This window comes from Aythya marila (assembly GCF_965140915.1).
Source record: "Aythya marila genome assembly, chromosome: 5".
NCBI lineage: Eukaryota > Metazoa > Chordata > Aves > Anseriformes > Anatidae > Aythya > Aythya marila.
In genome coordinates, this window is record NC_139046.1 from 62,330,299 (window position 1) to 62,356,183 (window position 25,885).

At 41.6% G+C, this 25,885-nt stretch overlaps 3 protein-coding genes across 6 annotated transcripts; all 3 read right to left on the reverse strand.

Annotated features, from left to right (window-relative positions):
- Window positions 1-763: 763 nt before the first annotated feature.
- LOC309878811 (uncharacterized protein C11orf16) lies at window positions 764-7,862 on the reverse strand. Of its 3 annotated transcripts, none has more exons than XM_082761768.1 (5): window positions 7,255-7,862; window positions 6,312-6,471; window positions 4,503-4,731; window positions 3,073-3,171; window positions 764-1,038 (listed from the first exon to the last, which is right to left on the reverse strand). In XM_082761768.1, the coding sequence occupies exons 1-5, from the start codon at window positions 7,392-7,394 to the stop codon at window positions 1,001-1,003; spliced, it is 666 nt and encodes a 221-aa protein (XP_082617894.1). In that variant the 5' UTR covers window positions 7,395-7,862; the 3' UTR covers window positions 764-1,000. The 3 variants fall into 3 exon arrangements, with proteins under 3 accessions (XP_082617894.1, XP_082617893.1, XP_082617892.1); XM_082761767.1 differs by having other exon boundaries at window positions 3,073-3,294; XM_082761766.1 differs by having other exon boundaries at window positions 3,073-3,732.
- Window positions 7,863-9,825: 1,963 nt separating this feature from the next.
- ASCL3 (achaete-scute family bHLH transcription factor 3) lies at window positions 9,826-13,626 on the reverse strand. Of its 2 annotated transcripts, XM_082761344.1 has the most exons (3): window positions 12,180-13,626; window positions 11,472-11,537; window positions 9,826-10,758 (listed from the first exon to the last, which is right to left on the reverse strand). In XM_082761344.1, exon 3 carries the CDS (start codon window positions 10,751-10,753, stop codon window positions 10,223-10,225), a length of 531 nt encoding a protein of 176 aa, XP_082617470.1. In that variant the 5' UTR covers window positions 10,754-10,758; window positions 11,472-11,537; window positions 12,180-13,626; the 3' UTR covers window positions 9,826-10,222. The 2 variants fall into 2 exon arrangements, with proteins under 2 accessions (XP_082617470.1, XP_082617471.1); XM_082761345.1 differs by lacking the exon at window positions 11,472-11,537.
- Window positions 13,627-13,805: 179 nt separating this feature from the next.
- On the reverse strand, window positions 13,806-23,703 carry TMEM9B (TMEM9 domain family member B). Its single transcript, XM_082761343.1, has 5 exons — window positions 23,510-23,703; window positions 22,965-23,056; window positions 19,440-19,548; window positions 18,323-18,457; window positions 13,806-14,944 (listed from the first exon to the last, which is right to left on the reverse strand). Exons 1-5 carry the CDS (start codon window positions 23,609-23,611, stop codon window positions 14,789-14,791), a joined length of 594 nt encoding a protein of 197 aa, XP_082617469.1. The 5' UTR covers window positions 23,612-23,703; the 3' UTR covers window positions 13,806-14,788.
- Between the last annotated feature and the right edge of the window lie 2,182 nt (window positions 23,704-25,885).

Consider the following 25,885-nt stretch of genomic DNA (forward strand, 5'->3'; position numbering starts at 1 on the left):
AAATCCCGTCTCTTCGCTGGCTCTTACCTAGGCTAAATATCGCTGCCTTTTTCAGTAGAAGGTATGATAACATGGACTGTCTCCTAGTTCCTGCAGGGGAAAAGTACTGCTGAGCGCCTGCATGTTGCAGTTTATTTCCAAATTCATATTCTTTAAACATGAACAATCCCACTAACGCAACTCACTGGGTGACCTCCGACAGATCAGATTCCAGAGTTAGAATTAGTAGCATGATCTGTATAGATCTGTTATCTTTCTGTAGCTGATGGTTTACACTGTTTCAGTTGTAAACTAGTTTCAGTTAATCTTGGAGGAGAATATCAAGTTCTGTGGCTTAAATGCCAAATCTCTGAGAATTTTGCTGTCTCTATCTTCATATCCTTTACTTTCTCTTCTGCTTTAATCCTGAAAAAAATATTGTTGGCTGTCAGCTTGTGTCGTTTCTCTATTCCTTCTGGCTTCCTACAAAGAGAATTTGCTATGCTGAATTCTTCTGGCTATCTCCAGAGGACTGTAGATAAATTGGAGGTTTAACAGACTCTTGCTTTGCATCTATTCAGGCTTTTAGTGCTAATAGTAGTTTACCTGATCTCTCCAGAACTGTAAAGATTTCACATCCAAATAATTAGGGACTTAATATAATACAAGCCTAACCCTAAAGAATGAGAATGCTGAAATTCCATGTAGGTAGAAATAATTTTTCAGTTATTAAAATAATAGTTATCCATATTCTGTAAAGAAAGTGCTTAAATCAGAACTTTTATTTGCTCAATAAATGTAACACTGCTATAGTGTAAGCAGTTTACCTGAAATTTCAGCTCTTGAACTTCATCAGCTGTACATTTATTTACTGGATGCTGATTTATCACGTCTCTCTCTGCTTTGTTGTAAGCGAGCTCTTTGCTGTTTTTTTCTCTGTCCTCTTCTGTATCGTTGAGCTTGTCCCCTCCTGTGCAAGTTGTTTTATGTTTATCATCACTCTGTCTTCTTTCTCACTCTTTTATATCTTTGTTTTCCTGACGCCACAAAACCTTCCTCCTGGAAGACAGAAAACAAATCCCTTGGTAGTCTATTTTTTAAAAAATAAGCAGCATCAGTGTGCCTGTAACTTCGGCTTTCCTGACTCTAAGATAGATATACCTCTGCCTCATGTAGCTTGTAGAAATGGTATCATTTCTGTAATAGCACAAACTTCACTGTTGAAATACAAAAGTGTTACAGTAAGACCAAAGGGTTTTCAGGAGCTGTTAAGCTTTGATTAAACTTTGCTCCTTTGGAAGTTAGAGGAGTTCGGTTTTTTTTTGACTACAGAGGGAGGGCATTAGCCCAGCAGACAGCATCTCTTGGAAGCCTAGTCTCCAGCTTCACTTGTTTGTTGCAACTTCCTTTTGATGCAGTAAGACAAAATTCTGCTTCAGCTATCTCAAGGAGTAGCAATGCAACTTCTAGCAACGTAACGTATCTTAAAAAACAGTAAAGGCTATTTTACAGGAATAAAAGTATGCCATCATACTCTGTATTACCAAGTTGTGTCCACTATTGTGATTCACGCTGCTGGTTTTGAGCTAGAATGAAGCCACTCTGGTTTCTTTCTGGTTTTACCAAAGGGCAATGCATGTCACTACTGCACAAATATGACATTTGACTACCACAGAGCATGTCTGTCTGGAGTTCTCTATTGGCATTAAAATTCCAAATTCCTAGGAAATTAATTACAAAAGTGTATAATGTGTGTATATTATGATTGTTTAAATAATAAAATATGAAAAATACAGTTAAGTAGTAGGCTTCCAGTAAATATTACAGCATAAAACATTGAGAAAACAAAATACATTCCAGTGTATTCTCTGCTCACTAAGACATGTCATTAACAGATTGATCTCCTCCTATTCATGCCAGTTCATTATGTTTAAATTACAGTAGCATTTTATTTAAGTACATTTTTTTATTTAAGTTCTTAAGTATTTTTATTAAGTACATAAGTATTTTTTTTATTTTTTTTGAGTACATTTTATTTCTGATTATTTGTACCAATCGTGCTCATGTGCAGAGCAGTGTTTCTGTTCATCCTGACATTTCTTCACCTTCGCCTTCTTCCTGAAAGCTTTTTTATTCCTCTTCTCTGCCTGCTTTGTTTGTTATTCATGTTCTAACTGATTTTTTTTCCAAGTTTTTCTAAAGCAGGAGGGGACCACTGTAGAAAGAAACCAAGCCTAAAAAAAAAAAGACTGTTGGTCCTTTGTCCCTTTGTCTTAGTTGTGATACAGTTTGCTCATTCTGTATCCACTACCTTTACAGTAGTAACTGGCTGTTTAAACTGCTTGCTTGTGAGGAAGTTACTTGCGAAGACTGTTTAAAATACTGATTTTTATCTTTCTGAGACAGAGATCATGAGTAACAGAATTTGACTAGAAGAGCCCAGCACTCTTCCGGATTGAATCTAGGAGTTATTGTACACAAGCTATCTTTTCTTGTGCTTTCACACTGAAGGTCAGAACTGTCCATTTTCAGGGACACTCCCATCAGCTGGGGCAACACGGAACATGTCCACGACAGAGATGGCTTTGGATTCCAGCTTGCCCTTTGTACATGTGCTGCTGCAGCTGGGGGGAGTAATATTGTATCTTAGCCTCATGAACAGTGAAACCAGAACTAAAGCTCTGAACATTCATTTAAGAAGAGAGGGAAACATACTTTACTAAACCTGAAAGAATTCTTTCAGGTGATTATTCTGCACAGATTAGCTGTGCAGGTTAAGGAACATGTTAGCATCAAAAAAAGTCATAGGAAAATGCTGGGGAAGAAACTCAACGAGAGGTATCTGTGCTTCCACATGAGATTCAGTGTTCTGGTAGTTTTCCATTAGACAAGTTACCAAACGAAGAGCTAACGTGCAAGAGGAGGGAGAAGAAATGTTGCAAAGGTGGGAATTTTGGATCAGAGGCTGATGTGCAAAACATATGATCCTTATTATCAACCACAGGCTAAGTGACTGCCCATACGAAGGGGGCACAGAGCACACTGGTTATTTCCCTCCTGCTGCTTCTTCCCTTTAAGGGTGTTAAAAAGTACCTGCATTGCTGGGTTGGGACTTGCATTGGCTCCTTTTCCAGTACTTCCACGTGGGTCCTGCAGATTCTTCTAACCTGGGCTTCTGATGATGGCTGGAGTCTGTGTTAACAACACTGTTCACAACATCACTCTTAGCAGGGAATGACTCCAGATCACGCTCTGAATCAGAAGGGGAAGAAGCTGCCACAGCTGCTGATTCTCCTTGTTTCACACCTTCCAGTTCTAAAACACGTGGAAAGGATTTGCTGCTGGGCTCCACCTCGTCAGGTTTTCTCTGAAAGACCAGAGACCTGGGTGGAAGAGGCCACCAGGCATCAGAACAGGGACGGCAGCAGCAGATGCACCTGACACAGGCTGATGAACAGCACGTACAACCACAATGATAGGGGAAAAGTGGCCAGCAGGGTGGGCAGAGCAAGCTGTGCTTAGCAAAACTATGTACAGCACAAAGACAAATCAGGGCTGTTTTGGGACTGCAGGAAAAAACACAAGAACTAGTGTCAGGACTTGCTCTGGGCCTTAACCTGCTGGTGAAGGGCATGTGGATCATCTCCACGATTCTCCCACACAGGCTAGGAGGGATCCACAGAGCTACACCTAGAGGGAGCTTCACTTTCTTGTCATTCCAGAACTGGACCGTAATTTCTTCATCTTCTGAGGCTGTTGAGAAAAAGGCAAGCAGCCGTAAGCAGCTGTTCTGCCTAGGGTGCACACACACAGCTCAGGCTTTGCAGCTTTATGCATGCTTTCTCCTCATGCCAGTGGCAGGACCAGCTATCGCCCCTTACTGTGACAACTCATCTTAACTTTGTGGCATGTAGAGTGGGCAGCTGGGGGCACCTTCAGCATGGCAAGGGGCCTGACTGCATCTTTCCTTCCAGTTTTCCATCAAATGAGCACGTAAATGTTGGCTGAGTTACCTTTGTTGTTGCTGCCAAAGATAGCAGTAACACACTGAGGACATTTTACCAGGATTTTGAGAAGTCAGCAGAGCCTGTCAGGCATGGGAGAATGACCGAGCTGTTGAAATGCCATGCTTGGGTGGTAAGATCACCCTCAGGATGTACCATTCAGCACAGGCATGAGCACTCTAGCACAGATGGATGCTTCCTGAGAGTTACCACATTTAGATCTCTCAGGAAAATGCCATTGTCCTTCACACAACAGACACAGCCTTGTCTGAGCATACAGGAAATAACCCATCAGTGGATACGGAAGGTGACATTTTTATGGGTCACAACCTCCTTAGGGTCAGACCGGCGAGGTTACATACAGATCCCAGCAGCTCCATCACCTCCTGGAAGCCGAAACCAGTGCTAAACTACAGTGTGCCCTCAGTTCTCTGTCAGTAGCACCACAACAGAGTTCATCCCAACAGTCTCGCCTGTGCTCCCGAGCAGCAAGCAAGATAAGGGCAGAATCTTTCTTACCTCTTAAGGGGTCCCTTGTCTCAATGCCCGTGAGGACAGTTCCTGGGCCATACCTCCCCATATCTGGTTCCCAAGGCGCCAGCACTTTGTCTCCAGGGAGTAAGGAGTGCTTCATACCATTTGTGTACTCCAGGATGTCATCCTTCACTGTTTTTTGCAGGCAGACTGGATGCCTTCCTTGTGACCGAAATGGTTCAGCAAACTCTACCAGGAACACTCCTCTTTCATTCTGTTAGCAGGAACAAAACAGTTCCTCTGAAACACACACTGAGATGCGTCAGGTCACACAACCTGCGTCAGCAGCCTTCCTGTGGCTAGGTCAGAGCACCAAGCAAGCCTGAACTTGGGCATGGTTTTAATTCTGAATTTAGACAGACACAGAAAGTGCCAGGAGGCTCACTAGAAAGCAGGCTGAGGGAAGCACATGTACAGATTCACTGCAGCTAGGACCTGTATCCCATCCCTGCCAAAAACCCTATAGAGGCAGAGCACAACTGGATTTCACAAACCACACTCTGCACACACCGGGGCCAGTGAAGCTGCTCAGACCTGTTCCTCATGCACGCCCAAGTCCTTCCTCGTTATATACATTAACTCACTGCTTCTTTGGGAAGTTGTTGGAAATTTTGATTTTCTTGTCAGCTGAGGCCTGTCAAGACACTTCCCATCAACAACGAAACGAGGCACTTCCTTGTTCTTGAGAAAGAACAGACATTTCTCTGTTACGTTTGAAATGCTTTCACCAGCATTTCTGAAAAGACACCGTGCCACTGGTCCGTAGCTGACTCACGCTGCAAGTGTGTACATAACACACCAACACTTCTCCTGCGCTGTTGATGGTTCTGTGTCTATACACAACAGTGGCCGGTACGTTGTGCACAACAACACTGCCAGCATCCCCATCTGGCTCTCTGCCCAGCGCCAGCAGAGAGGGAGGCCTGCTCCTGCAGGGTGCACGGCAAGGCAGCCCACACCACGATGCGAGGGGGCTGGGGTGCTTGCAAGTTAGCTCCAGAAGAGGCAAAAAAAACAACCTTCCCAGAAAGAAAACACTGTTTGGAATAAACCTTGGGTTTAAAGGCAAAGATCTCTTAACTGAGCTCAGCAGGTAGGAAGGGGAACAGCACCACATCCAACCCCTACGGTACCCTTGGCATTACAGCAACACGATGGGCCACGACTCCCTGCAGGGAGCACAACTCACCTGGTGAAGGCACATGAGATCTTTATGAGGTCTGAAAAAGCAACATCTCTGGGACCTCTTTTAGACACACAGCAGCCTCCCTGGTGCAAGCAGCTGCTTGTCTGCGTACAAAAGTGGGTGGGCACCCATCTTCTGTACAAGATGATGATCCCTAGCCCAAGTCTGATCACTTTTAGAAACAGGCTTGGTAAAGGATGCTGAGTAGCACGAGGATCTGATCACCATCAATATTACTGATGTCTGAGGCAATAATGCATGCAAAATGCTCAGCCAGCATACCACGAAAGCAGCAGATGAGGACGGCCTGGAATCGTGCATATTAGGAGCTTTAGGAATCAGCATAATCATGAGCATAAGCTGATCTTGTGATTTGCTCTCTAATTCACACAGCAGCTGAGATGGAATGAAACGGCTACCCAAAACTCAGGTGGTGTGCAAAGATTGGTCCTTGCCACACACAGAGGGGCGTGCTGCAGTCACACTGACTTCACCCAACTCGTCAGCAGATGACCCAGCTGCTTCCTGCAGGTGAACAGATTTGACTCTGACAACACACACCCAATTACACACACCCACATGGCTGCAGCACCGCAGCTGTCACTCACCTCTATCTCCTCTTTCACTGTACCACGATAATAAAATCCATCACGTTCCCTTCTCACCAGAACAGGGACGTTCCTGTCTAAGCCCCCTGATCTCCCTGACACGCTCAGCGTCCTCCACGCTGGGCCAGGGGATGGGAGGCAGTGGTTAATCCACTGGCACCTTGAATAAAAGAAAAATGGGCCAGCAGTAAGAGAAAACAGCTACTGTAGGTCAGGAAAAAGAAATCTTGTAAGAACTGGATCACTGCACCTCATTTTATAACACTCCCACAGGTCCAATAGTGTGGAAGGAAACAGAAAACTTGCCTGTGCTGGGAAAAACCCTCACTCTTGGAAAAAAAAAAAAAAAGAAAAAAAAAAGTGCCTGACCTACCCAATTCTCTTTGATTTGGGATCTAGAAATATGCTGGAATCCTATGCCAGAATAACCTCCACTAGCAGCTTTGCTGTTTGCACAGCAAGTCAATACAACTCTTAAGATCAGGCAAGAGAAAGGATACATCTCCAGTGTAGAACACAGTTCAGATGTACTCAAGAGCACTGTAGCTGATGGTTTGTCCTGGGGAGTTCAAGAAACAACAGAAAAAGCAGAAAAGTAATTCTGCTGGTTGATGTCAGATTGAAGTTCAAAGCAGGAAAAATAATTCCCTGTCGCAAAGCATTGGATCCATTTCACAGAAGATGACTGCTAGTGCAAAATGCTTTTATTTACCCAAATAAAAGTCTGTTTCTTTGATAGCAGTTTTACTCCAGGCTTTGCTTTCCAAAATCTCCCAGAGTAGCAAATCATTTCAGTTAATACCATCTAGAGACTGCCAGCACAAGGGAGGGGAAAACACAAATGACGTTGAAGTTGCTGATTTATTAACCTGACACATTCCAACATGCTTAAAGATCACAACAAAAGAACAAACCATAGACTGAAACAAGAACTTAATTTTACCTCTGGGGGGCAGGGGGCTTGGCGACCCAGGTAGGATGTGCTGCAAAAGAGCTCCTACAGCAGGGGCTGACAGGAGGGATGACACTGAAGCACGGGAATTTGTCCAGAGCTGGCATCCCACTGCAATATCTGTGATCCATGGGCTGGAACCCTTCTGGATGAGCCACTGGTGGAAAAGCAGCTACCTGCAAGACTAAATCATGATCTGTTGGTAGCCGAGAAGAGACAATATATTTGCATTTTCCAACCCCAAGCAAACACTTACTGGCATGTGCTAAGTACTCAGTAACTTTTATGAATTATTACCACCAAAAAAAAAAAAAAAAAAAAAGGAATGAATTCAAATATCTGGTCTGGTATTTGATCAGACGAACCCTTATTACTGATCTCCGTGACATTTAGTCACTCATCAAATCCCTTCCCAATAAAAGGGGCACAAGCATCCAGGGGAACTAGAAATGCTGTGAAAATCGCAAGGAAAACAATGCCCTCACCCACCTCCAGCTTTTGTTCCCCTCTGTCATTTGGCTGTTTGCTTACACCTACACCCTCCTTTAAAGCTTCCTTGTGCACAGAGGCAGCCAGCCCTTCCCTGCTGCACAAGCTAAAACAGAACCTGCAGCTGAAGCTCACGTAGTCAAGCAGACATGACAGCTTTTGAATGTAATGCTAGAATACAGTTGCCTGTTACTTGTTTTATTTATAGTGATGTATGAAGAGGAAATATTTTGATCTTTCAGCTGTCCTGTCATGTTTTATAACAGTAGGATTATGGCTTGCCACGAGAAAGAATGAGATGCTGAGATTTGACAAGTGATAACTATTCAGAGGCTGTCACAGTAAGATACATGACGTGCTGCTCTCTCTGATAATCTGAGATTTATTAGACAAGGTTCGTTTTTGCTTTTTTTTTTTTTTTTGGCTTAGAAACTTTCAGCATGCTGAGGGTAAAATCTGCAATGGGAAGTCAGGGGTATGTAAACTTCGAGTGGCTAATTTCCCTTATAAAATACAGTTCAGGCTTTCTTGTTAGGCACTTAGAAAAATATTTGAATGTTATTGAGAGAGATACAAACACAGAATGCTTTTTGTGAATTTCTGCAAACTCTTATTATGCATCATTTCAAAACCCGCACAAAGTCAATTAACTGCTGCAAAACGTGTCTCTATGAAAGCAAATCTACACATTATACTCACATATTTCACTCACGACTACACAAACTTCCCTACTCTAAGCCAAAGCCAACTGGAGTCAGTAACATTTTCCAAAGAAAAACAAATACCACTTCTACATTAAGGCCCATTGTAACACTTCTCAGAGCTGTCACTGCTGAGCAGAACCAGGTCCCCAATTTATGTACAAAACAGGGCTCTGACAAAGGCAATTGTGTTGTGTTCTGTGAGATCTCCTGGACAGTTCCAGGAACTTGAACCCGGCAGCGTTTCAAACTTACCAGCTACCGATAACACAACCGTGTCAATCTGAATTTAGTCCCGATGCACAAACCTTGCCCTTTTCCCTGCTCGATGCAAGAAACATTTGCTGCCAGCGTTTTCCAGTTGCTAAGAAGGTTGCCAGCACCGTTACCACCAGGAACTGACGTGCTGACCTGACCAGCTAAAAACAGCTGCAACCCAGCTACAGAGCTAACCATTTGTCTGCCACTTACTTGCTCAACTTCGTACTCCTAAACGCGGTTCTGCTGATCTAGATACTGCGATGAAAGACTGCAGGGGCAGAGAAGGGATTATAAAAGGGCAAAGTGTCCTCCAGTCCTTTTGTGTACCATTATATGGCCAAAAAGTATCACATCATACAAAGCTACAGGCCAGATTCAGAGAAACCACCACAGGATATGACAAATATACTGGTTTGAAATGAGGATGGAAGGGCTGAAATTGAGACAAACTGAGATCAAATCACTTTAAAAACCTTTCCTTTTCACAGTTAAGGGGAAGAATTTGTGAATTCTCCCCATTTCCTGCAAAGCACATACCAAAAAATGCCAAAGTATGATGCAGAAATCTTCCTGCTCATCTCCACTGTGATCCCTAACCTTTGTTTTCTCCTTAAGAAACATTAACACCTTGTGCATTTCCCACTGTGCTCCACAGAGACATAATTAATTGCATTTAGTAGGCATTTTTCAATTCGCTGCTATTAAAACATGAGAACAGAGGAGATGACTGCAATTAAGGGCAAGGATACTGACAGCACTTACCAAATCTGTAGCCCTTTTCTCTATGTTCTGCTGAACCCACAGATGAACTGCTCTCATGCTGCCAGCTGAATTGTTAGTATCAATACAACTGACTAACGTACAGCAAATGTTAACAATGCTTTGCTAATTACAAGATAATAACCATCTTCACATAAATCTGTTCTGGACCAATTAGTTGAAACCACCAAATAATACAGAGAAAGAGAGCAGGGGACAGGGAAAGACTGAGTTATTCTTTTAAAGTAAGTTATCCTTTCTAATGGCTTCTAACAACGTTCCTGGGAACCTTTAAAAAGACCTACTTGCATTGTAACAGAAACACTGGCAATTAGAGCAAAATTCTTTCAAGGTGCCTGAGAGAGCAAACCAGTAACATTACAGAAAATGAAAGGAATCTCAGTCTCATCAGTGGAAAGATTTTATTTTATTTTAAAGCATGCAGTCTGTGACAGTACATACTGTTACTTCACATGCATATTTTTGGATTGGTAACAATTTAGATGTGATTTCCAATTTCCATGAATTATCTTAGGCCATTCAGATGAGATTTTTCAAGTCTGAGTGCTGGTAGTGTCTACAACATTAACACTCCTTTCTGTGGGTTGATACTGATGTGTATTACGATCTGTTCCTACATGCTCCAGGAATGTTCATTTTATTAACAATTATAGTAGTAGCTATCAGGTCCACGACAGGGTATCTTTTGCTTGGTTAGGGACAGTTTAGATAGTCTCCAAACACTGGTTTTATTTGTTAATTGTTTTAGGTGCTTGACTTGGCTCGATGACATTCTTTTCTGCCGCCACAGAGTCACTGTACAGAACAGACTGCAGGTAGCTGATGTATTTTATTGCAGCACGGAGCGTCTCGACTTTGCTAAGCCGTTTCTCTATGTATTCCTTAGGCAGGTGATGCCTCAGTTTAGCATAACCTTCATTGACACATTTAACCCTCTGTCTTTCCCTCTCATTCCTCTTTCTGATGAACGCTGGCCCATAGGAGTACTCACTTCTGCTGTAACTGGAATGGGGCACTTGGTAGGGAAAGCTGCAGGGCTCGCTGTAGAAGTTCTCCGTGATGAGATGCTCAGACACGAAAGGGAAGAAGGACAAATCTTCAGAGCCAGTGACCTGGTTTGGTGTTTCTGGGTACACATGAAATGTGACCAATGGGTCTGCACAGAAAGGCCTAGCGAGCTGTATGCACTGAGTGTCAGCACAGATGGACAACTTGTCCATGACGTTACAGTAGCTTTTGCCATCCATCAGGTTCTGCATTTAACCTGGAAATGCATAATTACGCAACAGTTTAAACAACTCATACTGAACAAGAGAAAAAACTACTCACCTGGACTTACCATCACTCAGCAATTTTAAGAATTTAAGGAATAAAGGCCACTAAAACTTCCTAAAGGACACAGCAAACAGTCTGCTTTCCTCTCAGCTTCAGAAATCAAGATCTCCCTTTATGAACCCCACATAAGTGTGGCTTGCTTCGAATCCACCAAAACTTGTATCTTTACAGACAACAGACAAACCAGGCCAACACTGAAGGCATTCTCTCCACCCAATCCTCCTCTGAAAAGTTCCGTTGATAATTCCTGTAGCAGACTCCCCACCCATACCAAAAAGCTTTCAAAGACAAAATATTTTTCTTCTCCATTCAGTTGATGTCTCACTCACTGTACTATCATGACTAGATACAAAACTTATCAGGGAAGGAGGGATCTCAATCTTAATTTTGTGTGTCATGTATTAAATCCACTCTTCATAAAAGTTTTAGAGTAAGTTTAGAGATTTATTATGATCCATCCTCACTGACTGCAAGCAGTACTTGCAAACACAAAACCCATCCAAAAATGCTCCTTATTTGCCATCCTCTTCCTCACCTATATATGGCTTTCTGAAACACTCAGGTTATATTACACTCTCTATAACAGGAAAAGCACATGAACATGAACTAGGTTACTAGAAACATTGAGATTCCACTACTCACAAAAACCTTGCAAAGCTTCCAATGCTCAGACAGCAGTTCTGGAACATTATTTGGACTCTCTTCATCCTTCACAAGGATACAGAGATATTTTAATGTTTTCTAATAATTTCACACCTGCCATGTTTAATTGGGAATTTTCGCTCATGAACCTATTCTAACAACGTACTCCATCAAAACGCATCTGTATTCAGTGTCATCTGGTTTTCTAATGAAAATGGATTTCACTACAGAAACCCTGTGAGTTAAGAATTCATTTAGAGCATGCTGTTAGACAAGACAGAAAGTCACGTGCATCTTGAACAGGTATTTCTGTAGGTAGGCTGACAGCATGCACAGATTCATTTTAAATTAATAAAGATGCTGAAAGATCACAGATGAATATATACACTCATTATAAAACGAAAGTAGTCGACAGTCATCTTTCTTTTTCCTAACAAGTTGAATTACTCTTAAAATTTTGTACTGCAGCAACTTAAAAACATTGTCAGAATGAAAAAGCCTGTTACATCACAAAAAAATGTTTATAGCAAAACAACTATACAGCAAGAACACAAAATCAACACAGCCCCTCAAGATGAGATACTTGCAGCATTTATTGCTTAGTAATGACACTTGTACTGTATGATAGCATTAAATATAAAAGTTATCTGTTGCCTTACTGTCTGCACATAGGGCAAAATTCCTCTTCCAATTAGACTAGAGACTCACCAATCTTCAGATGAAAGTAAAATCCAAGGAAACAAGATGTGCTGATTTTAAGACTGATGAATAATACCTGAAAATACCTGAATATTAAAAAAAAAAAAAAAGTTAACGTTCCAGTTTTCTTATATCTTAATGTAATATGTGATCATATGAAACACCGCTCATTAGAAAGCTACAGAAGCACTGTTACTGACTAGCTGGTAGAAGTTCTTTACAGAAACACCGAAATTCAGGGAAGACCTGTTGCTACATACGGCAATATGCAAGTCTCTTACCTGAACTACGAAGCTTGTTCCGCTGGGTCGATGACTCCTGCAATTTATAGCCAATTGACAACATGCAAAATAGCTTACAGTTAGATCTGCTCGTTTCTGGTTTGTCTTTTCCACCCACACCATAGCTATGATGACAACAAGACTTGGCATTAGGGACTAGGAATTTTGAAACTGTATTGAACAAAACAGGCTCACTTGAAAAAGACAGGAATGTGCTTTGTTTACTCCCTATATGCACACTGTTGCAGTTTACTGAAGTAGTATTTTCCTTTATTGGACTATCACACATTACTGTCCAATTAGAACAATCAGCTAGAATTTAGTTCAATACTTACCATTACAATGGACACAGAAATTTCAGTAAGAGTATGGATTAAACTAATATTACATTTTATGGTCATCTCACAAGATCTGCTTTACTTCAAGTACTTTTAAATACACTTCTGCTTTTCTATCTTAAGTCCTCAACACTAAGCCCAAGTATCAGCCCTTATTCCCACATCTTTATGCTTTCTGGGGAAAGAAACTGCTCAGATACCCTCTTGGGGGTTAAAAGGGAGGAGCAATGCGCTGCACTGGCCTTTGTTCTTACTCTCTAGGCAAAAGCCAGGAGTCAGGAAGCCCAAAGATGTTTCACAGCACCTTTGCCTACAGCTCTTTCAAATGGGTATTACCTCATGTTAACATCACTAAGATTTTGATACTTAATACAAGTATCACATTTTAGCTAGAATGTCAATGCATAAACACGCATTTTCTTAGCTTCCACTTCCAGTTCATAAAACAAATACTTATTTAGAAGAAATTTTTGACGGATTTGTCTCCAGATTAGAAGTGAGAACACAGTTAGCTTAATACCCTCAAATTTAACCTTCACTATACCTGCAATTTTGGGAAATTCCCTTAGTGAATCTGCCAAAGAGCTGTAGTCAATGCAAATGTTGTTACAGAGCAGCTACATTTCTACCCTTGAGTAACATATACAAGTACAGTCTGTTTTTCATGCTACTCTGTCCCCATGTCTGTCAATCAAGAAAGCCAAAACTGTACCTGCCAATACGTAACAGTATTCCATGGTACCATTTCCTTCAACACTGGAAATGAAAATTGTTACAATACAATAGCATAACTACACATGCCTAGCTAAAATTGAGCCAGGAATTAAAAACTTTTTTCAATTAGCAATTTGGTGAGCCACTTCCCTTATCCAAGCACTGAACAATTTTATATTTCTACTCTGAAGCATTTTCAGGTAAGTGCTTTTATACGTGGAACCTACATGCAGGGTAATGAGGGAGAAAAATGATGACATACAGATAATGTGCATCTGTTTTTCAAAAATCCATTTTAATTGTTACATTTCAAAGGGGATATATGAAAGTTAGTCATCTAGCAACTGAATACCTCTTAAGAGAAATGAGTACAGAATCACAGATAAAAAAATACACCTAACTCCCAAGATGACAGGTGCTCAAGAAAGTACGTGCCTCACACCACCAATCCAGACAAATGCATAAAGATTTTTATAATAAATATTTCATCATATATCTCCTGAGATTTTACCCATTAAAAGAAAGGGAGAAGATTGTTTTAAAGAGATATCATACACATACAATATATTAAACTATTAAAGCAAAATAGAACAAAATGCCAACACTGTTTTGATGTACACTGCATTTGAGTTTATCTACATCACAGTAATTCAAGTATGCAGCTCAACGAGTCAGTGTCCATTTAAGTTTTGCCTTAAATCTGCAAGCATCACTTGACATACAAGCATCTTGAAAGTATGAGTGCAAGAAACCAAATGATGAATACAACCAATCAGGAGTTCATTCTCTGATGTGGAAACTACACTGCAAGATTTAGATTTCTAGTACCTAGCATTAGTCAGCAGAAAAAATCCAAGTATATTTACAAAAGGTCTTTACATAAAGTGATTAGTGAGTTGTAAGCAGTTAGTGTGTTCCCAGGTACTTTTTAATCACGTAGTAGATAAGTAGTAGAGAGAAATATATAGTTAAAAATCACCATAAAGTCACAACTGTGAATAAGGTACCACAGTGGCAGACAAAACTACCTCACGGTTTGTTTTCTCTTCAGTTTTATCAGCAAGAGCCATTTGAAAATGCAAAGGTTTTTAGCTTCTGATTAGCTAATCTTTTTAATTGCTTCCACTCTAGTACAATCTCTCAAAGTTTAAGCACTATTTTTATTTTTTCAAATCAGTAACCAACCATTTATGAAAACTCCTCTGAAGTGGTAGGATCAGGAAGACATAAGTCAGTTCTTTCAATTAGTCTGCTGTACTTCCTTGGAGTTACTGCTGAGAGACAATTAACTCAGCACAACGTGACGGTCAAAAACAGATTTGCGTTGCTCTTGGACCTGCAACTTCCAGCGCTGTTGGGCGTATTCCACTTTGTTCAATACATTGGCACGGCTCCGAGAACGAGCCAGCACATCATGGGCATTTGCAAAAGGTTGGTGATCCTGGAATGACAAAAATCAATAGTTAGACCTCAGCAATTCCAACGAGCAGTGAAACTGAAGGTTTTATTTTGTTGGTGTTTTTTTTTGCTTTGGGTTTTAAGGTAAAACAAGCTATTTTAAACAGCTAGTTAGCCATGATGACAAAGCAAGGTTTTGTAGTTAAAAAAACTGTTCTTCAACTTCTCATTCAAAGTAACATCCACGAATTTATTCATTGCACAGTCGAGCCATCCATCATTAGCTGTTGAGGACAGAAATCTAGAATAGACCCAGATGCCAGGGACCTCCTGTTAATGTCATGAAAGCACTTCGTTTAACTTCACTTTAAGCATGAATTTTTGGTTCACTGCCACTTCTTGGCCTGTTACTGTAAGGTGGTTCAGGATGTTCACACAAAGATCCTATGTAAAGCCAACACACTCCAATGTTTACCAAACTAAAGCCATTGTACCAAGCTGTCCAAAAGCAAAGTGTAAATACAGCTGTTTAAGTGACAGAGCTCAACAATAACTGAGGGCTTGTTTAATATTTACTCTCTCTGTTTTCCAACACTACCTGCAAAGCTGTATTTTCTCCTAGTAAATAAAATAGGTTATAAATAGTAAGAGTTGGAACTGAACTTATTGGTTGTCAAGATGTTTTGGACAAAGTCATGGTTCTAAAGCTATGTCAGAAAGCATCAGGTATACAATGACTAATGAAAAAAATAACTACGTCCCATGTTAAATAACCGATTGCCCTTTGGTGCATATAAACCTCATATAATTTTTGTTGTTGTTGTTGTTCCAGAATGCTTTTGAAGATGTTTGCATGAACGGATACTGTATTTGTGACATGATTCTGTGCCTAGTAGCTCAATGATAATTCTTAGCAGTACAAAGATTATCCATTAAAGTAACATCTACAAGTCCCAAAGCCACACAAAGGCCTCTCTGGGCTAGGAAATACACTAAACCAGAGCAAGAGCTGATCCCTGACCCAAGCTATGACCTTACATAAAAGACTACACAGCTGGATATACCTAGAATGGTAAGTTTGAAGATTAGAGATCACTTTATTCACAGGGAAAAAACATCACAATAGCAACACACTTCCACCATAAAACAGACAGAGGAAGGGAGAGCATTCAATAAGCTAGACGGTACTGGATAGTCTGATAAGGATCTCAGCTCAAAGGCTAGCTACTGTCAATTTCTATGTTAAAAAAAAAAAAATGAGGAAAAAAGAATTTAAAAGCAAAGAGGTCTCTCAAAGTGGCTTACATTTACTAGTTGCCACTGCCACCAACGGGCAGTAAGAAAAAGCAAGCACATTAGCTCAAAATTGAGCAACAAAATCGATGCAGATGATATTTCCAGAGCGAGACAAGGATGAATATTTGAAAAACTTGCAAGAGGGAAGGCAAGGAAACGGCTAAGCCATGAAATAACCTTCACTTATTTCACATTCACTGTCACAGACGGGATGATGTGAAATGAGTAACATGAACTAAGCAAGAAGATTCAGTGCTTTTTGTTCCAGGCACTGCTGCAGTAAAAGTACAAGTGACTCCACAAGCACACTTAAGAGTCACGGTACATTACAGAAAAACATAAAATTGATTAAGATGGATCGAGAATTTAAGATAATTTCATTCTGCAGTTAACGTGAGCTCTGCCACTGGATTTATTTCATGTCCTCCCTCCACCTTCAGTCAGAATTCTAGTCCAGATTTGGAGGTATTAAAATAATTTAACTAAGGTATAAAATAGAAATAATTTGTTTCAGGTATAACATACAGCACGTTCATTTAACTCAACTAGGAATCTGCCCAGTTTTCTGTACGGATGCAGGCAGAAAAAGGGGTCATTCAAACCCCTCCTTTCCAAAAAATGCTAACAGCCTCTTACAAGTGACTGGGAAAATATTAAGATGTCAACACATACAAAGCATATCTCCATGTAATACGTGGGGAAGTGCAGAAACAGTGGGACTCAACAACAACAGTTTACACCTCTGTCAGAATAAGTTCTATTTCAAAAAACATTAGGTGACATTTGGGTAATCACATATTTTTGTTGTGAAATCAAAGTACGTAAAGGTGGCAGAGCTAACAAAGGCTATTATCTTGAAGGAGTGACAAAACCATCCTTAAGGATCCTATTGTACGACACTAATAAATGCTAATCGTTCCGATTAGCTCACATTTATTTCAACAGTACTTACTATGAAGTGCTCGTGTCTGCTGAAGGACTTAGGTTAAGCAGATGGAAAGCCTTCCTGTTTCATAGGCTGGGTTTGGTTTCAGAAATTCTTTCTAAGGCGATGCCACATCTGATGTGTACTTTACCAGCAGAAACAGCACTGCTTAGGGGCTCAGTATAAAAAGTACATTGATGCTGAGACTTCCGCACTGTTTTAGCATTTCACATGGTTCAACACTGACATTTAACCACCAACCCCGCTGCTGTTTAGAATACTTTCCCTACATCATTTTACGGCAATAACTTTCCCAAGCAAGCCAATTCAACAGCTTCATAGAACTACGTACAGTTAGAGAGCGATAGTCTGTATTTTCATACTACTCTAATGCCCTCTTCAAGACAAAAATAACCTACTCCCACCAGTCTTCCCCATACTGAAGCATCTCACAGTTTCCAACACAAAGTTTCCTAAGTTCTTGCACTCCCTTCCTGTAGTGGTACTAAAGAAAATTTTGTTCCATTTTTATCTGAAGCCAAAAACAGTGTGCTGAAGGTGGGGAAGGACAGTAAGAGACAAGAAACTATGCCCTCTCATTTGCCATGGATGGACTACTCTCCTTTTCCTCACAAGAAAGGCTGCTCTGATCTGTGAGAATGTATTACCACATTCTGTTTTTCAGTTGTAATACAAAGAAATTGTTTCAGCATCAGTTACTATATTCCTTTTATATATGTATATATTATTCCAATTATTCCTTCTTGAATTTCCAGCATCAGCAAATCCAAACCAGAGCAACAGAAGATGTAATCCCTCAGCATATACTTTGCTTTTGTAACCAATTTGTATAAAATTTGATCTCTAGGGAGACTGTATTGATCGGCAACACACCAGAACTCATACCTCCTGTATGAGCTTACTTCCATTCCTCTGTTCCTTCAGTTAGGACAGAATCTGTGTATAGAGGCAGGATAATAAAAGCAGTCCCCTTGACTACTTTTTAAGCCCAGTGAAAAATGAAATAGTGGCTTCCACAGTCGTCATACAGATTCCTGACTCCTGTGAAGACCATCCTCTCCCTTCAGGGAAAGAAATTTATACTGCCATGCAAAAAAAGCTGTTCAGAACAGTTATGTAACAATTAATCACTCCAATCTTTACACTAACCCAAACATACAAGCAGTCAGGTGAACTCACCCCAATGTCTTCATCACTCTGTATGAGCTGTGAATGTCCAAAGAGACGTCTCTTCAGGATAGGTTCCACCAGTGTGAGGTACACCATGTACAGAAGAAGCAGGCCCAAAATAGACAGGTATATGATGATTGTAACCTGCACAACACAAACACAATTCATGCCAGAGTCGTGCCATTACCTCCCACAATCTCTCAAAAGGCTGCAAGGACCGAAGGAACAGTACAGACAAAGTTTGTGATGAGCCTGTTGGCTTTTACTAGTGTCACAAGATGACTTAAAACCCATGAACAGAGAAAAGCCATCAATTTATTAAATTGGCATTATAGTTCTGGGACAGACAGACAAATGAGCTTGAAATAAAGCTTCTCTTAATGAGGCCTTGCTGAAATCCTGCATTTTGACTCTTAAAATAATTTGGTGTTATCTCACCTCAATCAGACCACTGTTCCTAAGGGGCATTAAACTAGGGTCACAAATTTAGGGGTTCCTGCATGATCTCCGTTCTCCAGCACAAATCTGCCGGGTTAGACTGCAAACAGTCACAGAGGCCAGTAAGAAAATGAGAAAGGAGAAAAAGCAACAAAATTCTAGAATACCAAAAAGAAATAATGTAATAGAAGATGCACTACAAAATGTATTCACCCAGACTAAGGCTCAGTGGTTCTAACAGAATGAGAACATGAATAAAGAAATCCCCTGCTAGAGCAAACATGATTGATTTGGCTGATTTTGCTCTTTGTTAGCTTGCCAAGATAGAAAGAAAATTTGTATCAAGCAAGATAGCTGAATAATAAGAGACCTTCTAAAACAGTAACAAAAACATCAAGTCCAAAGCTTGACAAAATGCCCTAGAAAACTCAGAATTTCAGCAAGGTATAAAGCTTAATTTCAAAACTGGAGATCTTTGATAAAGGTTCGTGAGCCTATTCCTGCTACAGCTTGATATTATCGTTATTGCTCAAAACAAATCATGAACAGCTATCAAGAAAAATAAATAACTCTTAGACGGCTTTAGAAAAGTTCTCCCTTCATAAAGGGTGTTTCTCTAAAAGACCATAGATATATTTACTAATCAATTAAAGGATTTAACATATCCCAGCAGAATTACATCGTTTACCTTAATTGTGACAGAGCTTCTCTCTTCATATTTGCATTCACAACGTAAGCAATACGCTTCTACATCAGGTCCAGGGACAGGCATAGGCTCAACCACATGAAGACAATCACTGAAGAGAGACAGGAACTGCTCAGTCAGCTCTGAGATGGTTTTACCTTACTTTGCCCCTATGTAGGCAGTTCTCACATCTTCAGATGCATGCAGACCCGTTATGTTGGCTGAGAATTCACCTTTGCTTAAGTACAGCTGTTCTAAATTATAGCTATTCAAGATTTTTTTTTAATCATTACTCCACTATTATTTTATTTAAACAAGAAATTCAGCTATTGACAAGCTGCTAAACAAGTTTTTAAGATCCTTCTAACTAAACACAATATTTTGACTGGAAATAAAGCTGTCAGCATAACAAATCCAAGGATTAGAGTCCCAGCACACATGCATCATTTGACACTGCCATCTCAGATTGAAGTAAATTCCAACTATAATGCACTCTTTTTCTTCACACTTAAAGAGCTTTACTCTGGTCTTCCAGTGTCTAAAAGAAGATTAACCTCCCCTTGGTGTTCATGAAGAGAAGTTCTTTTTTCTTAACACTGGGTCTTACAGTCATTAAATAAAATTCACTGTCAGATGAGTTGTTTCTTTAAGCAGTGAGATACTGAATAAACAGTGTTCCTTTTTAAGCACTGGAACTGGATGTGAAAAATCTACTTTGACTTAAAGATTACAAAATGTAAGACATTCCTCATGCCAAAAAGTGTGGTTGACAATATTACTGACAATATTCTATACCACAGCACAAAAATCCAGTTGCCATGAGACAACTCCTTCCACCAATAACTTCAAATTTTGCTCTTTTTGATGACTCAGGTTGGTTGTTCAGTTAATATTCTAGGCGCTCAGCAGAGCACTTAGGGAACAAAAGCATGTTTCGCTTCCACCCCTGTCAACTCAGTGTAGCAGAGTCAGAAGCAGGTAATGAAACCAAATGCCTGATATGACAGCAGCAGCCTCTGATTTAACACTGCACTGAGCTAAATTAAAATGCTGCAAATCCACACGGCCAGATACCAGTTCATCACTTCGGTTCGGTTTGTATTTCCTCCTCATAACTAAAACTGTTGACTGTTACGTCACAATCTCTGGGAAGGAATGGAGGGATTTGTTTTTCCTTTTATTTGTCATTAGAATTACGATCTCCGCTGTGCGGTACGTAGGATGCAAAACCACAAAATACAAGTTACGATCTCATGAGATTGAAAGTTTACATCAATATGCTGTAGAATAAAGCCTGCATTTTGCTTAGGTACAGTAGGAAGTTTGTTACTGTAAATATATCCTATATTAGCATCAGCGAGTTTTTTCTCTAGTTCAGTGTTTCAAGTGGAAAAGGCTGATCCTTTCCTAAAGGATGTTCCCACTCAGCTGCCTCTGCCTTACCACATTCTCCCCTGTACCCGCAGTAACAGCATCAAGGAGGCTGGGCTACTCAGAAGGGCAGCTTCTGCTGATTTCCAGTTGACCCCACTAGCAGACAGGGTGTCTTCCCTCCCACCATGCTGATGACTACCACGGCAGCTAGCCTCCGGTACATGAAATGCCAACACGTTTCTTTCAACGTGGGTTATTTAACTCAATACCATGTACTTGCCAACACATCGCTACACTTCTCTAGTGCATCATTCATCGGGACTGGACTGCCTGAAATGGTTCCATGGCTACAATGGTGAATGCTTTTAGTGGTGTCAGAGCACCCTCAGCCCGTCCCGATGTTAGCACAAGGCCCTGTTTGCTGGTCTGTGGGGTGGGAGGAGCAGACAACTCCACTGGAAGAAATGAAACACCTAAATAAGAATATCATGATGCAGGCTCCAGGTTCAACATTAAAAATTATTTTGTTATTTTATGTCTGGGCAAGCAGGCGGTAAGCAGCCATCATAATGTGCATAACTCACAGGGACACTAAAAATTGATCTGGCTCTTGTGTCATGAGTGACAGATCTAAATGCCTAAAGGATGGTGCAGTTCCACATAATAACAAGTCACTTGCAAGACGCAGACGCCCAAGTAGAGCACTAAATTTGTCAATCTCATTGCACATGAACCAGCAATCAAGCCTTTTAAAAGCAGAGAGAAGGCATCTCAAATAGAAGATCAAAACCATAAAACGTTAACAGGCAGTCTCTTAAGAAATCATCTCAACAAAATGAGATTTAAGATAAGAAAATAGATTTCTGAGATTCTGTAAGCATCAGTATCTGTCACCACAAGATTAGTGAAGAGTTCAAAGGTAACTTCAGTCACTGCCAATCTTGATTTAAAGGGAAACGGGGTCTTTTCTGCTAGTAAGACAAACACTAACAACACCCACTGAAAAAAAAAAAAAAAAATCTATTTCCATTTGCAGAGGAGTAATAACCAAGAAAGCCAGTAATGGTGCTGCTCTGCAATGCCTGCTGCAGATGCAGTTCTCTCGGTACGTCTCACTATTGTATCTTAATTTGTCCGCAGGCCTAATGTTGTTAAGGTAATCATACAGGACAAAATATTACTTTAGACTAGACAGTACGTTCAGTGTTCATTAGCTTAGATTGAAACTTACAGCAATGTTTCTTACGATTCTTCTGTAAGTAATTTAATAAGTTAAGGCATGGCTCTGTACACATTTGTATCCTTAACTTTATTCCTGTAGCTATTTCAGTAGGACTACTGAGGGGCATGACAATTTCATAACGAAGTTTCTAACCCTCTGCTACTCAACAGACTGAAAAGTCGTTTATTAATTCTTAATGTTTCTGAAAAAGAGTCAACGTATCAAAACGTACCTCACATATTTATAGGCTGATCCAAGAATTCCTGAGCATGTCAGACATCAATGCAACTTCATAATATGCTGCTATAAATGACTGTCTTCCCTCTTCCTTCCCCAGCCCCTCAACCCTGGCCATGCACAACAGTCCTCAGCTCAAAGAGGTCTGGCAAATGCCATAGCTGGCCTAAACACTACAGTAGGGCACACTGTTGTGACAGAGTAAAGCAATAATTCTCTTCGTCGCAGGAAGCATAGGTTATTAGATGGCTCAGGCCACCTCATATAACTGCATTCTTTGTCTGTGACTCTGAGGAACGAATCTCCTAAACAATCCCCACATAATAGTACAAGTTTCAAGAGAGAAATGAAAGAAAGAGAAATCAAAGAAGAGAAAATGCCTCTGAGTCCCAGTTCTATGCACATGCTTCCTCGCCATGATGCAATTTCTTATCACTGAACGCAAATCCAAACACCCCTTTTCCCTTCTACGATAAACAAACGAGAATGTAAACAAGCGACCCGAAATAGAAGACAGAGAAAAATTAAAGATTTCAAGCCTTGTCTCTTGCTACAGCTGAAGTCTGGAATACTTTTAAACATAAAGGCTCAATATGTTAGGCAAGAAATGTAATTTCTCCTGGCATCACGTGTAAGCACAGCAGAACACATCTTTAACCACTAAGATTCCTTCTAACTTCTGATTACCAACTCACCAGTCTTTCTGTGAAACGTTTTTGTTATAGATATGGCCCGAATGGTCTTTGTAAGGAGGGCAGATGCATTTACATCGGACGTCCTCGGAATTCTGCGAAGAAAACAAGGTGCTGAGAGCAGACCACCACATGCACAACAACAGGGCAGCGCACAGAAGGCACTGTGTTTATGAAATACATGAAATGTTCAACACAAAGTGCTTGCGGGTATCTTCGAACAGTCTAACTCGGGATTTCTGTCACGTTTAAGAGCTGACTTTCAACGTTACTGACGTGGAAGCAACAAACAATAATTTGTCAAATAACACATTTTTGATAGCAAATACAATACGTTCTTCATAAGAAAAATCACACTCTTATTTTTTACGAATTTAGAAGCCACCCAGCAAGAATCTTGCTCATAAACCCCTGTACTGAGCGACCAACTCGGAGCAGCCCCACACGGCCAGCAGGAAAACCCCGACCGCGCCACCCACGCGGCGTTTCAGGACCCCCAGGTAACAAATCACCGCCAACAAAACCCCAAACCCCGTCACAGCGCCCACCTTGGCCTGCGCGCCCAGCGCCGCCAGCGCGGCCAGCAGCCAGCACAGCCACAGCCGCAGCCCCAGCCCCGGCCCCAGCCGGACCCCGCCGCCGCCCGCCATGTCGGGCCCGGGGCCGCTCCGCTCCGCTCCGCTCCGCCACCGGCACCGGCACCGCCGCTTAGCGCCGCCGCGCCGCCGCCATCATTTCCGCCTTCCGCAGGGCCGGCGGCGGGCGGTGTCCGCGCTGTCCCGGCCCGCCGCGGAGCTGTGGCGGCTGCCGGCGGTTCCGGGCCGAGGGGGACCGGGAGCTGCGAGTGAAACGCGTCTGAAATAAACGCGGTGTCTTCTGTACGCCAGAAGCGGGGGGTTTAGTAGTAGGAAGCACAATCAAGGCGAATATATACGAGATTTAACAAATACAAAAAGAAAAAGAAAAAAAAAAAGTATAGAATATAAGCTATTTTCATTTCAAACCATGAATAAACAGTCTCCCCTTCCAAAAGCACTCCCCATTGTCTGGGACGAACAGTAACAGAGCATGCATTTACCTGTGTCTCCCAAGGGTGATGGAGGTGCCCAAGGGTCTGCCTTTGGCCAGCATTTTCACAAACACCACATAAACCACCCTCAGCACAGAACAATGGTTGAGACTTTATTTATAAAACGTGTCACAGGGCCCACTGACCCAGCCTTCCTCCCTCAGTCCTTATCACACCAAACACGTGCAGGTGGCGGGGGCTGCCACATTGTACCACCTTGCTACCTAAAACGGTGGAGGTGAGGGGGAGAGTGGCCCTGATGTGCCACCTTTTACCTAAGATTGCGGAGGTAGAAGGGCTGCCATGCTGTGCACTTTGTTACCTAAGCTGTTAGAGGTAGGGTGGTTGCCATGTAGTGCCCCGTAGTACATAAGATGGTGGAGGTCAAAGGGTTGCCATATTATGCCACTTTTTTACTTAAAATGGTACAAATGGGAGGCTGACCATGATGTGCCATATTTTACCTAAACCACATTGATACTTAAGATAGTGGAGATGGGGGGTGGCCCTAATGTGCCACCTTCTACGTAAGATGGTGGGAGTTGCCATCTTATGCCCCTTGTTACCTAAAATGGCAGAAGTGGTAGGGTTTCCACGTTATACTCCCTTGTTACCTAAGATAGTAGAGATGGGGGGGGGGAGGGGGGGTGGCCCTGATGTGCCACCTTATACCTAAGATGTTGGGAATGGAGAGGTTGCCATATTCTGCCCCTTGTTACCTAAGGTGGCAGAGGTGGTGGGGTTGCCATGTTATGTACCTTGTTGCCTAAGATGTTGGAGGTAGAGGGGTTGCCGTTTTGTGCCACACTTTACATAAGATGGTGGAGATGGAAGGTGGCCCTCATGGGCTACAATTTTCCTAAGAGGGTGGAAAACAGGGGGTGGCCCTGAAGTGCCACATTTTACCTAAGATGGTGGAGGTGATGGGAGTTGCCATATTGTGCCCCTTGTTACCTCAAATGGCAGAGGTGCCATGTTATGTACCTTGTTACCTAAGATGGCAGATATGGAGGGGTTGCCATGTTGTGCCCCATATTACTTCAGATGTTGTGTCCCATATTACTTCAGAAGACAAAGGGTTGCCATGTTGTGCCATGTTTAACCTAAGATGGTGGAGATGGGAGGTGGCCCTGATCTGCCGATTTTTACCTAAGATGGTGGAGGTGGTGGGAGTTCCCTTATTGTGCCCCTTGTTACCCAAAGTGGTGGAGGTGGTGGAGTTGCCATATTGTACCTCTTGTTCCTTAAGATGGTGGAGGTAGAGGTGTTGCCATATCGTGCCCCCTGTTACACAAAGAACAAAGCACACAACCTGCCTGCCTGCCTTTTGGTGTACCAACCCCAGCTGCACCCAAGATTACCCATGCTTTTGGAGCATGGAGGGGATTTGTCTCGGTTATTGGTAGGAAACCAAACCCAAACTGTGTGTCATGCAGATGCGTGGGCCTTCCATCCGTTAGGATTTCGAGCAAATCGTGATTACGAGCCTAAAATCTAAATACTGTTTATGTATTCTTAACAGGTCAAATGTCATCACCATGTAGAGTTTGACAGCGTGACAACATGCTGGCAATGTGTCAGGATAATCCCCTCCAACAAACACACTGGATGCTTTCCAGAGTAAGTGAGGAAACCATTTTGCGTAGGTCAACAGACACAGGCAACGTTTTCTAGAATGCCTACTGCAGGATTTATTTTTTTTTTTTCTGAATAACTTTCCCCATAGTTTCTGGAGCGGAGAGTGAGGAAACAGATCACTTGGTGACAGAGAACATATGGATTATGTGTAATGTAACTCATACCCGTTATCCTAGCTCCTTCTTCTCTTTAAACATGTAAAGCTTGTTGTATCCAT